The sequence below is a fragment of the Rhinolophus hipposideros genome, assembly GCF_964194185.1.
Source record: "Rhinolophus hipposideros genome assembly, chromosome: 13".
Classification (NCBI taxonomy): domain Eukaryota; kingdom Metazoa; phylum Chordata; class Mammalia; order Chiroptera; family Rhinolophidae; genus Rhinolophus; species Rhinolophus hipposideros.
This window is the reverse complement of record NC_138059.1, coordinates 14,759,125-14,777,526: the sequence shown is the minus strand read 5'-3', so window position 1 is coordinate 14,777,526 and position 18,402 is coordinate 14,759,125. Positions and strand designations below refer to the sequence as shown.

At 36.9% G+C, this 18,402-nt stretch overlaps 1 protein-coding gene across 2 annotated transcripts in view; it reads right to left on the bottom strand.

Annotated features, from left to right (window-relative positions):
• Positions 1–2,199: 2,199 nt before the first annotated feature.
• Positions 2,200–18,402, bottom strand: part of MRPL13 (mitochondrial ribosomal protein L13) — a 33,647-nt gene continuing 17,444 nt past the window's right edge. For both annotated transcript variants that reach the window (XM_081070749.1, XM_081070748.1), the window contains 3 exons: positions 14,786–14,872; positions 11,933–12,054; positions 2,200–2,475 (listed from right to left, as the gene is read on the bottom strand). In XM_081070749.1, coding sequence (XP_080926875.1) covers positions 2,454–2,475; positions 11,933–12,054; positions 14,786–14,872 — 231 coding nt within the window. In that variant the 3' untranslated portion in view covers positions 2,200–2,453. The remainder of the gene's footprint in view (positions 2,476–11,932; positions 12,055–14,785; positions 14,873–18,402) is intronic.

Genomic DNA, 18,402 nt, shown 5'->3' with positions numbered 1-18,402 from the left:
TTGTTTCAAAACTTCTCAATGCTTAAGGCTTTTTGTTTTTCCTTTGCTCCGGACGCTTCCTAAGGTTCTACTGAGAAAATACAGCCGACAACGATGCACTTGGGTAAAATAGAGAGAGATAGGTGTTTTGTATTATTCTTCCACAGGCCATTATGCTCAGCTGGATGTTTTTCACATTTAGGCGTTACCTAATACTGTAACACAGGTACCTGGTGAAACATTTGTGTATGAACAAATACAATTTTGGTTTTAGTGATTTAATTCCTTAAATTTCTGCACTAACTTTCACATTACAAACATACACAGCAACAGAATACATATATTGACTTTTTTTTCCCCTCCTTCCCATCCGACTCTTGGAATAGTTTCCTTCTTTTTCTGTAAGAATTCTTACTTTTTCAAGTTCTCGTTTCTTCTATTCATTTACTTCAATAGGAGCTGCGATCCTATTGGTCCAGACTCCCTTCCTCCCTTAGGTTACTGGGTCCCATACAGGGAGTTGTGATTTTATTTGGCTACTTGTGTTCCCTTAGGCTAAGCTCAGGTCATTGTTAAAATTGCAAATGGGCAGGCTGTGGAAGGTCTAATAGTTTCTGCTTCTGAGGCCACTTACTTGGTGCAAACGCCTCTGTGCTCTGGTTCTCTGAGTGCCAAGTGGAGTTAACTCCTCACAGCAAGGAACAACTGTCCATCAGTAAAGCCAGTTTAAATCTAATGGGTCTGCAGGGTGAGGCAGCCCCTTCCCTGCCTAAGGGGCTCTCATGCAGGGAGTGAGGCTGGCGATTAGTCTCAATATTCTGATGGAATATTTTATAATACGATGACTGGGCTCAATCTTCTTACAGAGCATCTTATGACCTCACCTCCTCAAATCCCAGTTTTGTTAGAAACAAGGACTCTTTTCCGTGAGTCTCTCTCAGCAAAGACTTATGTGCTTGGCATTGTTCTAGGGACTTAGGATACACAAGACAAAAATCCCTCCCTGTTGGAAGCTGCTGCATCACAAGCTGGGGGCTTATTTCCTTTTGGCTCACACCTAAAATCATTACATCTAGAGCAAAGCGTGGAGCTGCGTTTTGGCCCAACAGTTGAAAATCTAACAGCCACTCTGTTGTGAATGGTACTGTTTGTTGAGCTGTACCAGGTTACGCTTGCTTTGTGACAGAATCTGTGATACATAAACATTAAATGCTCACTTTTTGTCATCGAGCCGTGGCTCAGTCTGTGGGCTTTTAATCCAATCAGCCTGGATTCAGATCCTACCACTCAGCAGTGACCTTGGCCAAGTTACTTACCTTCTTGCTGCCTCAGTATGTCCATGTTTAAAAGGGCAGGATAACACTGCATACATTATAGGGTTGGTGTATGAACGAAAGCGGCTGTGCCTGGCACGCTGGCAGGTGCTACAAGCAATGCTTCAGATTTAATGCCAGTTACTAGAACATGCTTACAGCGTAGGGCACACATTGTTACTCTGACACCAGGGGCCCGTATTGACAAGTCTTTTATCTGCAGCTCCTTTCCACCCTGCAGACTATGCTCTTTGGTGGGCACATGTCGGGGAAACATATGTGTGATTTGTTTGCTCAATGCCTAGCACTGTGCCTGGCAGATAGCAGGCACTCCAACCACGTTTGCTGAATGAATGGGAAAGGCGGTCTGAAATTTACTGATTGGCTAGGGCACAAGAAGGGAAAAAGAAAAAACTACCATAAAAATGCCCCAATACAGTGGCTCAGCATCTTAATTTTTTTGAGAAGAGATGTTTCCACATGATTACAGCCGCCCAATCTAAGCGCCCAGCACAGAAGTAAAGTGGAACCAACAGGAGATAGGGAGAGGTGGGGACTCACCACATAGGGGTCTGGAGACAGCATCACAGAGGGGCCGTGAGGAGCAGATAGGCATTATTTTTTTATTGTGGTGTCATGGAGACAGAGAGGTTCTATGGGAAAAGATGATAGCAGTTTGTAAATACCTCAGGGCAAACCTTACCCTGCTGAGCAGGAGGGATGAACTTAGATGGATGGGAGGCTAGATAAGGTATCACTGAAAGGAAAAGTGAAGGTGGAGCTCGTCTTCCCAGTTGGCAAGAACAGGGATTGGAAATTTGGGGAAATCTGCATGGATGGGCACTTGTTGACAACTTTAACTGCAATGCGATCTAGTGCTTATTTTTTCATTAAAGGCAAAATTGAATAGTCGACCAAGTAAGAAATTTTATTCTTATCACTATTTGTAACATTGAAATCAGATCATAAAGCAATCAATTCTATAAAATGATGTATTTTATTGCAATTTCCTGTTGAAGGACGATCCCTTCCTGACCTTTCTCCACAAACTTGCAGTGCCCATAACAAGTTTCCTGTCAAAATGCAGTGGTTGTTGCCCTCAGTCCTGAGGATTAGGAGAAATTTATCAGGAAGAAGTTATTTTCTGCAATTTTCAGTCTTCTATAGCCGGTAATCTTCAGGTCTGAAAGATAAAAGTCAACATTTATTTCTTCCCAAATCATATTTCATTTTCTCCTACCTGATGAAAGAAGATTATTTCTCCAGTTTAACATGAAAGTAACTTTATTGATTATTATCTACAAACATTATATCTAAGTATTTGGTGAAAAACACCAAAGCCAAGTTCTTACAAAGTAGGATGGTTAAGTGACAATTCCCAAGATTTTATTGGGGAAGGGGAATAGGACTTTATCAGGGAACAGTATGTGCTTCCAGGACTTTTTTTTTTTTTCCCCAAGTCAAGTTGTTGTCCTTTCAATTTTAGTTGTGGAGAGTGCCATTCAACTTCAAGTTGTCATTTCAGTCTTAGTTGTGGAGGGCGCAGCTCAGCTTCAGGTCCAGTTGCTGTTGCTAGTTGCAGGGGGCGCAGCCCACCATCCCTTGCGGGACTCGAGGAATCGAACTGGCAGCCTTTGGAGTTAGGAGCACAGAGCTCTAACCGCCTGAGCCACCGGGCCGGCCCCCAAAGTTCTTTCGAGAATATAAATATAGGCCATTTTGTACCTATGCATGAATGTATTTCGTAACTTAAAAACTTGAATTCAATTTCTGTGTTCTATTTTAGAGTCTTTTATCAGAAAGTCCTTTTCATAGAAAGAATTGCTATGATCTTTAAAACCCATATGAGCATATGTATTTACCTAATCAAGGCAAATTTTGAATGAGTAATTTCCTTATGTATATTATTTTATCATATGCTAAATTTAATTTTCATTATGATACATATATACACTAGTTCTTTGATATTTTAATTATACACACATAATTTGTCTTCCTCGTTTATATATTTATAGGATTAATCATACCTGAAAGTTGCTTCTAGTAGTAAATTAAAACAAAGAACATTTTCAGGGAAATGTTAAATTATAACAATGAAGAAAATGAAGAAAAGGCAATTATAAAATGCACAAATAGAGTGTCCCGTTATCTTTTTCATAGAGTATTTTTAGGTATTGAACTCATATGGAATTTTCAGAAGGAAGTTAGTAATAAGTAAACTAAATAGATATTTTTTAAAACAGCTGTAAAAATATTTGGTAGTTTGAGTTCTGTTAAAAAGCAGATGAACTCTGTTTGCCCTGAAACAACTTATCTAGTCCCTTTCTACATTTCCAGTGTGTTTTCTTAAACAAAACACTCACAAGATACCAGATAGTCCAGCTATAAAGACCAATAGTCTAGTGGCTGAGTAAATGAACTATATTACAACTTAAAGTTATTATTTAACTTGGAGGAATTCAGGCACTGATCTGGGAAACCAGCCAAATGTGCTCCACCATATCAGTCATTCTATAACAACAAGAAGAGAAACTGCAGGATTTTGTCACTGTGTTTGAAATCTCTTTCCAAACATAAAAACTGCATCTAAAGTCTGGGAAATGACAGTTTGATACGATAGCTGAGAGCAGCTCCAAAGTGTACTCTTTCAATCTTCGGTATGTGACTCAATACAATCAAAGCAGCAAGAGACACCAGTACATTCTGAAAAAACAATGTGTTCTCCCATCTTGCTGGTTCCTACAATTACAAAAGGGAGGTGATGATACCATTGGAAAGGGCTAAGCTAATGTCCTAACAAAAAGTCTGCAACTCCACTCAATAAATTAAAGGTGCTTAGTCTAGTTTCCACGCTAAAGGTTAGTTTATTAAGTAATGAGATGTCAAAAGCACCTTTTAATGAAATTTAGAAGTAAAATTGGAAATGTGTGTGAAAGGTGTAATCTGTAAGAAATGGAGGCTGCGACCTGAAGGAGACAGGAGCCTAATAAAGCCCATGTTTGTTTCAAGATTTTTTTTTGAGAAACAGACGATGGTGAAGATGAGGGCTCTGTTAGGGCTGTAGCAGTGATGAGTGAGAAGAAAGAACAGGTTAAGGATTTAGGAAGCAGAAAAGTAACACGCTTGCCGGGGAAAGGGTAGGAAAGGAGAGGGAAGAGGGTGAGGGGTAGGGGGATGAGGGGGGAGGGGGCTACTAGAAAATGATAATCCAAGGACGACTACATACTAATTTTCAGCTAGAAGAACTCAGTGAATGGCAATGCTCTTTATTTATTTATTTTTTTCAAGGTAGGGAATACAGGCAGAAGAACAGATTCTGAAGGATGAATCTTGGTTTTGAATATGAGAAAATCTAGACATGGCAGGCAGCTAGTAATTCGTATTTGGAGTTTAGGAAAAATGAGGCAAAGAGAAAGACATCTGGGAGTCTCTGACATAGATTCCTTCTTTCCCAACCCACTTCCATGTATCAAGTGGCCCTGCTTAAAAAAATCTTCATTAGCCCTCCCGGGCTTTGCCAAAGTTCAAATACCTCCCAGTTAACCTTTCTGAGTCATTCTTTCTATACTTTTATTTCTCTATGTTCTGGTCCCATTACATTACTTGCTATTGCCCAGATAAAAACTTTCACACCTCTGGTTCTGGGTACCTGAGATTTTCTTTGCTTGGAATCTCCCTTAGCTGCTTGAACGGACTTTATGAATCCCTTCAAAATTCCACCTTAAAAATCACATCTGAGAAGCCCTCAACAACTCTTTCTAACTTCGGCAGGGCTGCTTTCTCTGCGATGGCTGGATTATGTCATGCACACTTTTATTACAGTGTTTCTGAAATTATACTTGCCCCTATGGAAATACATTTTATTGTGTAAATAACATGTGCCGAGTGCTTCTTAGATGCCATGAAGTATACCAACTACTTCCGGTGCATTATCTCATTTTATCTTCATGACTACATTGTGAGAAAGGTACCGTTAGCAGCTTCAGTTGACAAAACTGAGGCTCAGAGGGGCTGAGTAGCTTGTCTAAGGATACAAGGCCAGGAAGCGGATGGCAGGGACTTCGTGCAGACCTTCTGACTCCAGCACCTGCAAGCACCATTTTACTCTACATGATGCTATTGGGCTGTCAGTGCCTCTAAAGGCAGGGGTCCAGTAACACTGACCTGGTTCCAGTTATCAGCACAGGGCCCAGCATGTGGTGGGTGCTTGTAAGATATTTGTCATTAGAGCAGTGACTGCCTTGAAAATGTGACTTGTTTGCCAGCTCATTCCTTGTTCTTTCTACTGACAAGTAATCAGGATCTTTCCCAGATGGTTAACTTGCTTTTGGGAGAGTGTGTGTGTGTGTGTGTGTGTTATGTGCACGAGGGACTAGATACTTTAGATGTTGGCAGAGCTAGAAACATCCACTCATACTGAAGATAGTGAATGATACCATACATCTTTAAGAGGTGTTCCTGTGGGGAAGCGAGGTTTTTATACTAATGCTTCTACTTCTCTCTGTGTACCCACAAAGGAAAGCAGGCACACAAGACATTGGATATAACTCAAGTCGAATCAATCTCCAAAATATTGAATTTCCCCTTAGGTCTGTGTCTTTTCATTCTTAAATAATATTTCTTGGTATAATGCTTACTCCAACAAAATATTTCAGACTAGAATAGAATTTGGACAGTGGAGTAATCTTAAAAATGGTAAAAGGTCAGTTTGATTGAGTTTTAAGTTATGTCCACTGTATGGATGAAATTATTTAGAATAACCCATTCCAGGAAATCATCACATACTCCTTGAACTAAAGATGTGAGCGGCACAGGTAATAGTGAAGCACAATAATGGTGATTTTATAATCACTTCTCTAGGCACTTGCACCACCAGCCTGATCAGAGAAAGTCCAACAGTGCTTTAAAAAAAAAAACAAAAAAAACACTAAACTCATAAGATTGTTAAAAAGTTTTTTTAAATCAAATTATTGTTTCTTCAATTAAAATGAACAGGAATTGTTATATTCCAGTATCGCTTTGAAGTTCTAAGTTCTGTTGGCTAGGATTGTAAATGATTTGCTTTTGGTTGTTTAAACAGAGATTGCTTTTTATTTTAACAACTAGTTCTAATCTGTTCGTATCCAAAAGAACAATTTAGAACAGTTTAGAATGCCTAATTTGAGCAAATTGCAGCACTGGAAATACTGAGGTGTAGGGTTTAGGCCAATGCTGAGCTGGTTAAAATGAGTGGGAAAGTTGGAATGTCACCTCCTCCACATGTCCAGCTAATAACTTCTGATTGTGAGGAGCAGCGAATTAAGTTCCATCTTGTAGGAAAATGCCACCTGACTAGACGAGCATGAAATGATGGAAAATCTTGAAGATGTCTAGATCCCAGCTCCTGATGGGCTCTGAAAAGGTAAAAATCCTCTCCACTGTCTTTTAAGTCTCTGATCTGAAGCATGTTTTATTAATAGAAAGCCATAGGTAAAAATAGTATTTTTCAGGGTGTAATTTAACTAAAACTGGCCATCTGTGCATTTTTAGGATTAATCACTTTTGTATCAGAGGGCTCAAAGCTTTGCTCTTTTCTAGAGCTACGGATGGACCGGATGCTCACCAAGCCCCTTTTGCTGGGCTAATGTTCCCGGCGTCTGGAACCCTGTCAGCCTGCTTTCAGGAAAGACACTTCCAGAGTCAGTCCTCTTCATCCTTACCACCCTCTCTCCCTTGCAGGCACACTTCTATAATAGCACACTTCGTAAAGCGCATTAAACGCCAGGGACTAGGGTTTCCATTATAAACATCTGTTTTCATGCATTTATTGATGCTGAAACTTTCCACATTTAGTTTCTGTACAAAGGTGCGGGTTTTGCTTAAAATAAAGCATTACTGATTCAATGGGTAAGGAATAAAAATACAGTTCTTCTTTGGATTTGTTTTATCACTCTGTGGATAATGTGAAGCAATTCAAGTTGAAAATTTCCACATACCTAGTTTTTCCTAAGAAAAGCTCTCTGACAGAATTTTGTAAAAATGAAAATAGAGTTTAAAATGATCCAAGTTTTATTTTTAACCAACATAATGAAAAAATTTCCATTACAGTGCCAGCATGATAATTTCCATGATTATTGTGGTTTTGTAATGTGTTGGCAAAACTGCGATGATTATGGAAATAATTACTGACAGTATTAAAATAAGCTGACCATTTGAAAGCTAGTCTCAGGCAACTGAATTGTGAAGGGTTAGTGAGTGCTAGTTTTTTTCTTGGAGAAACAAATTCTGAGTGTATATCCTACAATCACTATTTGCACATGGCAAACACATCTACTTTGTACCACCAGGAAACACAAAATATAACCCCATCGCATATGTGACTACAATTTATGTATCTGTGAGATATAAAAATTACTAATATATCAAGTATATCCATTAAGAAATGAGGTATTCAGTCAGTACTCCTCATATGAAAATGTGGCTTTTAGTTATAAAAATTACTTATAGTTTTCTCATAAAAAAATCACTTTTTCCTTCTTATCTACCATTGTTTTAAAAATGACTAAACAACTATCATAAGAAAAATCCCATGGATGCTGAAATTAGGCCTGAGAGAATGTAACTTTTACAAGTGACTGAAAATAATTTAAATGAAATCCCAACAATGGTAGCTTTGAATTAAGATGAAAACAGTGTTGTCAATGACCGAATTAGGTTCAAAGCTTAGTCTGACAATTGTTATTGTTGCTCAGAAGCTTTTTGTCTCTAACAGAAAAAAAACGAATAAACTTACATTTAACCAAAAGCTAATTATAGCTGCAATTACAAAATATACATTTTTATTTTATAAACATATTTTAAGTTTTATTGCTAGGGAAACAAAAACCAAAGCAAGCTATTTTTGTGTCTATTTATTTATGGTGCAACCCAGGTACATCTGTTTCAGTCACGTCTCCTCAGGTTTACCATAAGATCTTGGATAAATTCCAGTTACTACATTCCCAAGAAATATTATATTCTTGGCTTAGCTCTTTTGGGTGGAACAAAAGCATATTTTAAGCAGGTTCCTTCTCCAAAGGTGAAAAAAAAAAACATTTTTATGCATGAAAGCAGAGCTACCAAAAATAAGAAATCCCATTTTCAATGGATTGCATTGCACGGTACATCAAATATTTTAATCCTAATTCCAATGGATGTAATACTAAAATTTTATGACATAGCAAACAACTAAAACGCTCTAGTCCCTTAAGCAGCCACTAGCCACATGAAGTTACTGAAATTTAAATTAGTTAATGTTCCATAAAATTAAACATTCAGTTCCTCAGTTATACTACACTAGCCCAGAGTAAATACTCGAGCCACATGAGGCCGGGAGCTGCTGCATTCGGCAGCTCTGATACAGATTTTTCCTCATTGTGGAAAGTTCTGTTAGATAGTCCTGAACTAAAAGATCATCCTTTTCTTAGACAACAAACTTTTGGTTAATCCAAAAATGCATAGTTTTTCCTCATCACTTTCATTCCACAGTAATACAAATGATGTTAGCTTGATGTTAGCTCTGATATGCAGACTAAGGAAATGTTGAATGATTTATGTTACATAACTAGTATACCTGTATCATGATAGATCCTTGAATTTCAGTAAGTGTATACACACATTATGATTTTGGGAACACAAGTTAACATACGTTGTGTGGCTACTTGTGAGGAAGGAGTCAACTTTAATAGCATAAAGGAAAACCTGCTATCTAATACACATTCCTGCCACAGAGAAATTTGGACTGAAAAGAAAGGGCAAGAAAATCCATTCCCAGAGTATATCTAAAAAAATGCATCAAAGGCTCTAAGTTTCTCTAAAAGTCTATTTAAAAATAATTACAGAAAAGCCCCTTTTAATTCCATTAATATAATACAGGCACTCAGTACCTTTCATTTTAAATGAACCAGGAATCTCTTAAAATGAGCACTTTGAGTAGTATTCTGTTTATAGTAACATTTAATATAACTTTTGTTGAATGGTTATTATATTACTACTATTCTACCTGGTTTAACTGATTTAGAATATACGAGGTCTGACAATTAAGTTCCAAAACTTGTTGCAATGATGTTGCTAACCTTCTTTGATATCAGAGGGATTATTCATTATGAATTTGTACCAATTGGACAAACAGTTAACCAAGTTAGCTATTTGGAAGTGCTGAAAAGGCTGTGGGAAAAAGTTAGATGAAAATGACCTGAACTTTTCTCCAACAATCATGGCTCTTGCATCACGACAATGCACCAGCTCACAGGGCACTGTCTGTGAGGGAGTTTTTAACCAGTAAACAAATAACTGTGTTGGAACACCCTCCCTACTCACCTGATCTGGCCCCCAAAGACTTCTTTCTTTACCCAAAGATAAAGGAAATACTGAAAGGAAGACATTTTGATGACATTCAGAACATCAAGGGTAATACAACGACAGCTCTGATGGCCATTCCAGAAAGAGTTCCAAAATTGCTTTGAAGGATGGACTAGGTGCTGGCGTTGGTGCATAGCTTCCCAAGGGGAGTACTTCGAAGGTGACCGTAGTGATATTCAGCAATGGGGTATGGAGCACTTTTTCTAGGATGAGTTTGCAAACTTAATTGTCCGACCTCGTACATTAGAGTATTCATGATATGTAACTCTGAGTGCATAATATGTGTTTAGTCATATATTTGATTAAACAACACCTTTGATATTTCTAGTTTAAAAAAAAAAAAGGAAAGTACCATACCCCTCTTAGGTAAATAAACTCATTAATGATAATGTTTCTATAAGAAATCAGGCATGACATACTTAAGATTTACAGACCTTCATATAGCATGGTAACCTACCCAAACTTCAAGGACTACTTAAAATTCTTTTTTAGAATAGAACTTTGTAAAGTGGAATATTTGAGAACCACGTATGACTTAAGTGTATTTACGTAAGATGCTATAAGAGGCAAGAAGAGGCACTTCAGCAGAGTGGTTCAGACCATTACCCAGGAGCTAGAATCAAATCATTGAAACTGAATTAAATAACTCTTTAATCCAGCGTATAACCTAGTGCTATTACGGTGTCCTGCACAGAAGAGATAGCTAATATGTATTTGTTGAATAAATATATACATTAAGGAAGCAGTTTGCTTCTGTGAAAAGAACGCAGGCTTTGCAGTCAGACACAGGTTTAAATCCAGGCTGCACTACAAACCAGCTGACCCTTGTTTTCCTCTTAAAAATAGGAATAATATATTTATCTTATAAGCCTGTGGAGAGAATTAGATACAATGCATGTAAACTAGCGCAACTATGGGCAACTGGAAAGTGCTCAATAAATGATCACTGATAACATTAGTTTGCTTATCATTTGCAGATTTAGTATAGAAGACCCTGACACAAGACAGCATAGTCAAAAAGATTTAAACGAAATACTGTAAAGACTTCTCCTGTGTGGAAAGGGTTTGAAGATTATATATATATAATTGCCCATATATATGGGCAATAACGAGAGTCAATGATTAGATTCCTGTACATAAGCCAATCCTGGTAGGTCTTAGATTTTCAGAACCTATCTGGCCAAAGAGCCAATAAAGAGATGAGATTTTCAGAGCATAGAGGGCAGTATCTGAGGGACGATTAGCTGTCTTGTGTAGGCCAAGCAATGAGGACATGTGGTTCTCTCCAGATTTACTATGTAAGTTCTGTAAACATTTCTGAGGCTCTCTCATGTGAAGTACTGGTCTATTCCCTGGGGATGTAACCAAGCCAAGACGCAAGCCCTTTCTGGAGGAGCTCAATGCAGTAGCGACAGTGTCAGACAGCAAGGGTGGAGCAGAAGATGGCTGGGCCCTTAGTCTGGTCTTGACATTCAGGCAAGGCTTCTTAAAGGAGATGACCTCTGAACTAAGGTCTAAAGAATAAGAGTTACCCCAGACGTTAAAGGTGAGGGACCTGTTTTATGTAGAAGTAATAGCAGAACAAAGGCAAGGAGAGTTAAATTGCATAAAAAGGGTGCCAGTCTTAAACAGCCTGCTACTGCTCCAACAGTACAGTGGGGTGGGAAGAATTTAAGTTGAAGAGATAGGAAGGAGGCAGGTCATGGAGAGCCTGGGAGGCCAGGCAAAGCAGCCTGGAAACAATTAGAAGAGAGACAGTATGTGAAATCTAAGCAGCTTTCCAGACCTAGGCAGATGGAACTGTACAGAAGGGAAGAAAAAGTGTTTTGTTTTTCTATGTGGATCAAGATTATAAGTATCCAGAATTAATGACTTTTCCTTAGAGGATATTCTTGTCTTAGTGAAGCAATCTGGAAAATGAAGAATCACTTTGTTTTAAGTAATGACAATTCATTTAACATTCCAAGAAACTATAATCCATCCATGTAACGTTACCCCAAACAAAATACCTGACAATTATAGGAACTTATGAACACCCTTGCACTTACCTAGCAAGGTCTTAAGACTTTTGGTTCTACCATTTACATCGAGAGTTTATTTGCAGATAGAAGCTGCAAAGAATATCCAAGGTAGTCACACAAAAAAAGTTCACTCTTTCCACCTCAAGCGTCTTACTCGATTAAGGTAAGAGGGGGCACCAAATCCAGCTTAAAAAACAAGAAAATAAAAACAAAGACAAGAAAGAGGAAAAAAAGACTTACGGAGACCACACTCTTGGGAAAGCTTCTCTTTCTTCTTGTGTGTACTCATCTAGACGTCTGGGTACTTTACGTGGTTGAGGAAGCTCTTCCACTAAATTCTTAAGAATATCTTCAGGTATATCCTGGGTTAAATAAAATGTAGGCTTCACTTTCTTAAAATATATTCCTTAGTAATAAGTTAGTAATGGTTAAGTATTAAAAAATAAACAAAAGCAATATTTATAAATGAGAAAAACAATATGAACTTTGTGAAAATTCCTGAAAAGTACATTCAATCAATGATATAAGTAACACACTTAATATTTTAATCTTGACAAATATATTTCTCATGATAAATTAAACATCTTCAATTCTGACAGTTATTGAGCCACTAAGTTCTATTTTTGTTTTCTAAATACTGTTTAACTGATCCCTCTTTTTTTAACTGCAAAAAAGGCACTATCTTGGTTCATTCTCATGATTTGTTATCTGATGAATATATGTACTGGGCCTACTGCTTCCAGTGCTACAACCTTTCAGACTCCATGTTGTTGCCAGAAAAACACTTTCCAAAATAAAAATCTGCTAGATCCTGGGTCATTTAGCCAACAAACATTTATGGAACTACTTCTATGAACCAGAAATTGTGCTAGGTGTTGAGCACATGAAGGAAAATAGAAAGATCATGGCTTCCAAAGGCTTGCAATTATTAAAGTGACTTCATAAGAACTTTAATTCTTCTCCGCGCCAGATCCAGAATCCACCATTTATAGGGACTAGCACTGAGAAAACAAGATGTGGGCATTAGCTATGCTGTAACTTTATTTTATGAATATATAAAATCTTATGATACAAAAGTTAAAGTAAAAAATATCTAAAAGGTATTCTCCAAAAAAAAAATAAATCTAATTTTCTTCCCCATTCCTTCTATCTCTTTGTGCCTATGCACCAATAAGTAGCCAACTTCATTTTCTCACTTATTCTTCCTGTATTTCTTTATGCAAAAAGAAGCAAATATAGTATATATGTGTATGTAAACATATGTATGAATATATGCATAGAAAAGGTAGTATGCTATCTACAGATTATTTTTCACCTTGCTTTTTCTCATTTAGCGATATATCCTAGAAAAACATTACTTATCAAGTCACAACAATATTCGTCATTTTAGTTTTATAATTGTATAGTACTCAGTTGAATGGATAACACCTAGTTTATCCAAATTTCTATGAATAAGCATTTGTTACTATTATTTTACTATTATAAATAACATAGAAACAATAATCTTGTATATTTTTAGCCTAACTTGCTGTAAATAAGACTGCTGGATCAAGTATGAATAGCCTTATGTATGTACTTTGTTAAATGTTACCTAATTGCTCGATTCTTTATGGGTTGCATCACTTTGTACTTCTACCAGCAATGCATGGCTGCCTGTTTCCCAACGAATGGCTTTGACAATAAAATGAGTTGTCAAGCTTTTGAATATTTAACAATCCATTCTTGGGGAAATGGGCTCATTTATTTTATAGTCTGAAGTTATTTAAGTAATTTACTGTTCAACTAAACTACCACGAATACTTAAAATATCCACTCTCAAATCTTATAACAGGGTAAATATTATTTTTGTGTCCGTTAAAAATTATGGTTTCTAAGAAATGTGACAGTATAATAAGAAACAGCAGTTTTTAAATTCTTGTGATTCCATGAAGGTCATTTATCCTTAGATAAATGCTACCGTACTTGGTACCTCAAGGTAAAGTGGAAAATTATTTTACTCATTCATGCAAAGCAAAAGTAATAAATTGACCATTTTGCTAAAAGCATGAGTTGCATGTGTTCTTTAAGCTAACAACAGAGCACATGAGTGGACTGAATAGTGGATATACTTGTGTTCTGGAATGACTTTCTATATAATTCCTCTAGTAGGAACTATAAGGACAGTAATCATAACCATGGTCATGATCGCAACCACCATGTTTCCCCGAAAATAAGACCCAGCCGGACCATCAGCTCTAATGCATCTTTTGGAGCAAAAATTAATATAAGACCCGGTCTTATATTTTATTATATTATTATATATTAATATATATTATATATGACCTGGTCTTATATAAGATCCGGTCTTATTTTACTATAGAAAGTAGTAAAATTATAATAAAATAATAATTATAGTAAATAAAATAATAAATATAGTATAAATACAGTATAATAAAATAATAATTATAGTAAAATAAGACCGGATCTTATATTAATTTTTGCTCCAAAAGACGCATTAGAGCTGATGGTCCGGCTGGGTCTTATTTTCGGGGAAACAGGGTAGCACTTACTGTGCCAGACCCTATGTGCTTCACAAATGTTATCTCATTTAACCCATATGGAGCAGGTGCTGTTATTATACTAATTTCACAGATGAGAAACAGAGATAATAGATTACTGGTACGTGGCCAGAAGGTCAATAAATAGTGCGGCATGGATTCTAATCCAGTCTGATTCCAGAGCCTGAACTTACCTATGTTACTATAGACTAGAACCACTGGTGTTTCATTATAGTATATTAAGGAGAAAAGCTAAGTACTTAAAACAGTGTAATAGTAATAACAGGAGCTCTGATCATAGTTCCTTGTTCAAAAAAAAAAAAAGCAGTCATTAAAGTGAAAAAACAGAGCTTACAGACTTTTAATTTTAGTCCAATGACAGCTGACTTTATGAAGAGCAACTGTTATTATGGTGTGCTTACTGAAAAATACAGAAAATATTTCAGAAGTTGACATGAAAACACTGAAAATAAGTCTATGGCAATTATTTTAAAAGAAGATAAAGTATTTAATTAAGAATTTAGGAAAAGAGTCTGACCAGTGACCACTTACTCACCTCATCTGGGAAAAGATGCAACCTCTGCATCATAGTTCTTCTGTGAAGATTTTTGGGTAGCATGCCATAAATAGCTAGTTTTACAATCTGAAAAACAGGTATATGTAGGACTCAATGAAGAAAAAATTATGACTTTTGATATAAAGGCAAACATAATTAAAGATAGAAAAACAAGTGGGCTAAGACTCAATAGGGATATGAAAGTAAAAAAACTAAGACTTAAGTAGATATGTTGCCGCAACAGAAAAGGAACTTTTACCATCTTGTACATTACTTTGTTCTTTAGGCTCTCTGTGTTTATTTTGATTTAGAAAAAAAGACAAAAGGAGGAGATGAAAACTATGAATGTGCCAATTTTAGTGAGACTAAGAAGGAATTCTCTAAGCTTTTATAAGAACTTGTGGCTCAAAATCTATCACACGGTGATAGAGCAGAGCCCAGAGAGGCCATGATCCTGTGGCTGCCAGCTGGGAGATCAGGTTTCCAATTCAGAAACTAAGCCTGACCATACACTTATGAGACTAACTGTACAGGCCACAGATCTACAACCGTGGTAATGGGTCACATTCACTGACAACTGACGATGTGTACTTTGGTCAGTGCATTCCACTTGTCATCTTGTGTACAATGCTGAGTCTCATTTCACAGATGAGGAAACAGATTTAGTGAGGTTCTGGAACTTCCCCAATTTCATGTATCTAATAAGGGGTGGTGCTGGAACTCCAACCAGGCAGTCTAACTCCCAGAACAGACCCCTGGTACATGCAATCACGCCTACGATGTGTTTCTCTCCATGACTTAGCAAGAAGACAAAAAGTCCCTTCTCTCTACCATACCCATTCCCAACAAGGAAAACTAACCTTTCTATGATTTACTTTTCCCCTTTTAAGCTTATCCTTATTGTTGATTTAAATGTGATTTCATGTGTTTTGTCAAGAGTAGGCCACCCAGTGTCACCCTGTGCTCCATAATCTCCTGAGGGGGGGCGGGGGGGGCCACCTAATATATAGCGTCTACACATATTCTGTGAGTTCTTCATAAAACGACTGATGGAGACGTTTGGAGTGTTACATAGATTTTTGCCATCTATACTCAATATTTCAAGGATATAACTTGACATGTTTTAAAGCTTAATGCTCTAAAACAATCCACATTAGAAAACGGCTTCTCGGTTAGAGCTCCGTGCTCCTAACTACAAAGGCTGCCGGTTCGATTCCCACATGGGCCAGTGGGCTCTCAACCACAAGGTTGCCGGTTCAACTCCTCGAGTCCCGCAAGGGATGGTGGGCTCTGCCCCCTGCAACTAAGATTGAACACGGCACCTTGAGCTGAGCTGCCTCCCGGATGGCTCAGTTGGTTGGAGCGCGTCCTCTCAACCACAAGGTTGCCCGGTCGACTCCTGCAAAGGATGGTGGGCTCCGCCCCCTGCAACTAGCAACGGCAACTGGACCTGGAGCTGAGCTGGGCCCTCCACAACTAAGACTGAAAGGACAACAACTTGACTTGGAGAAAAGTCCTGGAAGTTCCTGGAAGTTACTGTTCCCCAATAAAGTCCTGTTCCCCTTCCCCAATAAAATCTTTTTAAAAAAAAAAAAAAAAAAAAAAAAGAAAACGGCTTCACTGTAAGAGGACTTCCTTTTATTTTCTCACCAAATCAGACTACAAAATCTCTCCACATACGAAAGCTAATGATATCCCATACATATTTTCCATCTATTTTCTAGATTAGTGCTGCTAATACTTTACGTTCTGGAGACTTTATGTAAATGTAGGTTTATATTGTTAAAATTAAAAGCAATTGAAAATTCAGTTCCTCAGTCACACAGTCATTTTTCAAGTGGTCAATTACCACATGTGGCTAGTGGTCACCTCATTTGACGGTGCACACATAGAACAGTTCCATCATGGTAGAAATTTCTATTGACAGCACTGATCTAGCTATCAGTCTTTACAATGTTTAATGTTTTAAAAGTCTTAAGCAGAAACTGACAATGTTAAGACTACTTAGCATCTTTTCTGGATAAGCAAGTAATTATTATATCCTCTGAAAATCACCCTTTTAGCAATTTTCTTCTATTAGTAGGGTTACTTGGCATTTGGTTTTCACATTCTTAAAAAATTTAGTTGACTATTTACTTAAATTAACAGGTTGGTATTTTAAAAATTTGCCCTATTAAAAAATGCAAATGTAACACTCTAAAAAAAGCTAGAAAATTTGAAAAGGTTATAAGCTGACAGGGGAGAGAAAAAGAGACAAACATATACACCCCCAAATAAATATGATAGGACATGTACATATAATCAAGTATTTCTAGCTTTACAGACTTAAGCATAAGCTCTAAGGAATTCAGGGAGTGAGAAACAGAACAAGAAGAGGTTAATAAATATTAAAGACCTTCCTCAGATAATCTGTAACCCAGGGCAAGTGTCATTTGATCCACACAAAATAACTTTATTACCTATTGGAGGGGAAAAGACATAAGAAAGGAACTACGTTAGAAGGAAAAATATAAGGACACAGGAACGCTTAAAGAAACTAAATATATAAGAAGGATAAAGGATATAAGGAAAGGGCTGAATCAATGTATTTATTTGGGTTTAGAATTAATGATCTATGTAATTATAAAAAATATTTTGAAATATTTAATAACCTACTAATAACTATTTAAATGTATTAATGTATTTTACAAATACTATTCTAAGACTGTACTAATAATCAGAAGGATGCATTATGAAACAAATTCTCTTACAGGACACATGATTAGCAAATCATGTGTGCTGGCAGAGGACTCACTGCTCCAGACAAACACTTTAGGGGAAGTAAAATAAATGGCCTCTTCCTTAGCAAACCATTCTTTTTCAAAACACAAAGTCAAAATAAAGACTTAAAAAAAAAATTAAGATCTTTAAATGAGGTAATAATTCAAATGGATTTAACTCTGAAGTATTTTCCAAGCCATCATCAAACATTTTTGAACGCATTTCAATCTTTGTTTATATATACAAAAAAACTCCCCAATTACTGCCAATTTAGCCAATGCCAAATGCTTCACATCAGAAAAGTTTGCCTAGACTGCCCCCTAGTGTCGGTGAGCATGCCTGAATAAAACACCAACTTTAATTTTAAAAACATTCTAAAACGCTGAAAGTATAATTTGTTGTTAAAAGTTATGGTATATGTTTTCAGCAGTCCTTACAACTTTTTAATACCATTACATGCAATCTATATTAGCGGTCAAAATAGGATACTTTATTTGACCCGTAATAGTCTAAAAACACCCGAGTTATGAAACAGAGCGTTAAATATACCCTAAGAAGCAATCTCCGAGTATGTTTTTGTAAAATAGCTATAAATGATGAAAAGTAAAAATAAATAGGAAAGCATGGAACTTCCAAATGTTATGCCAGGTCTTATTATAATAAAATATGACCCCACCCCCTGAAAAATCTTAGGCAGTATTGACACCAAACAAATGGTTGCATCCTGAGGATAGATATTTATTTTTGGTCACCATTTTAGGAAAACAGAAAAGAATGTCTTCAGAGTACCGTGTTTCCCCCAAAATAAGACTGGGTCTTATATTAAGTTGTGCTACAAAGACGCATGAGGGTCTATG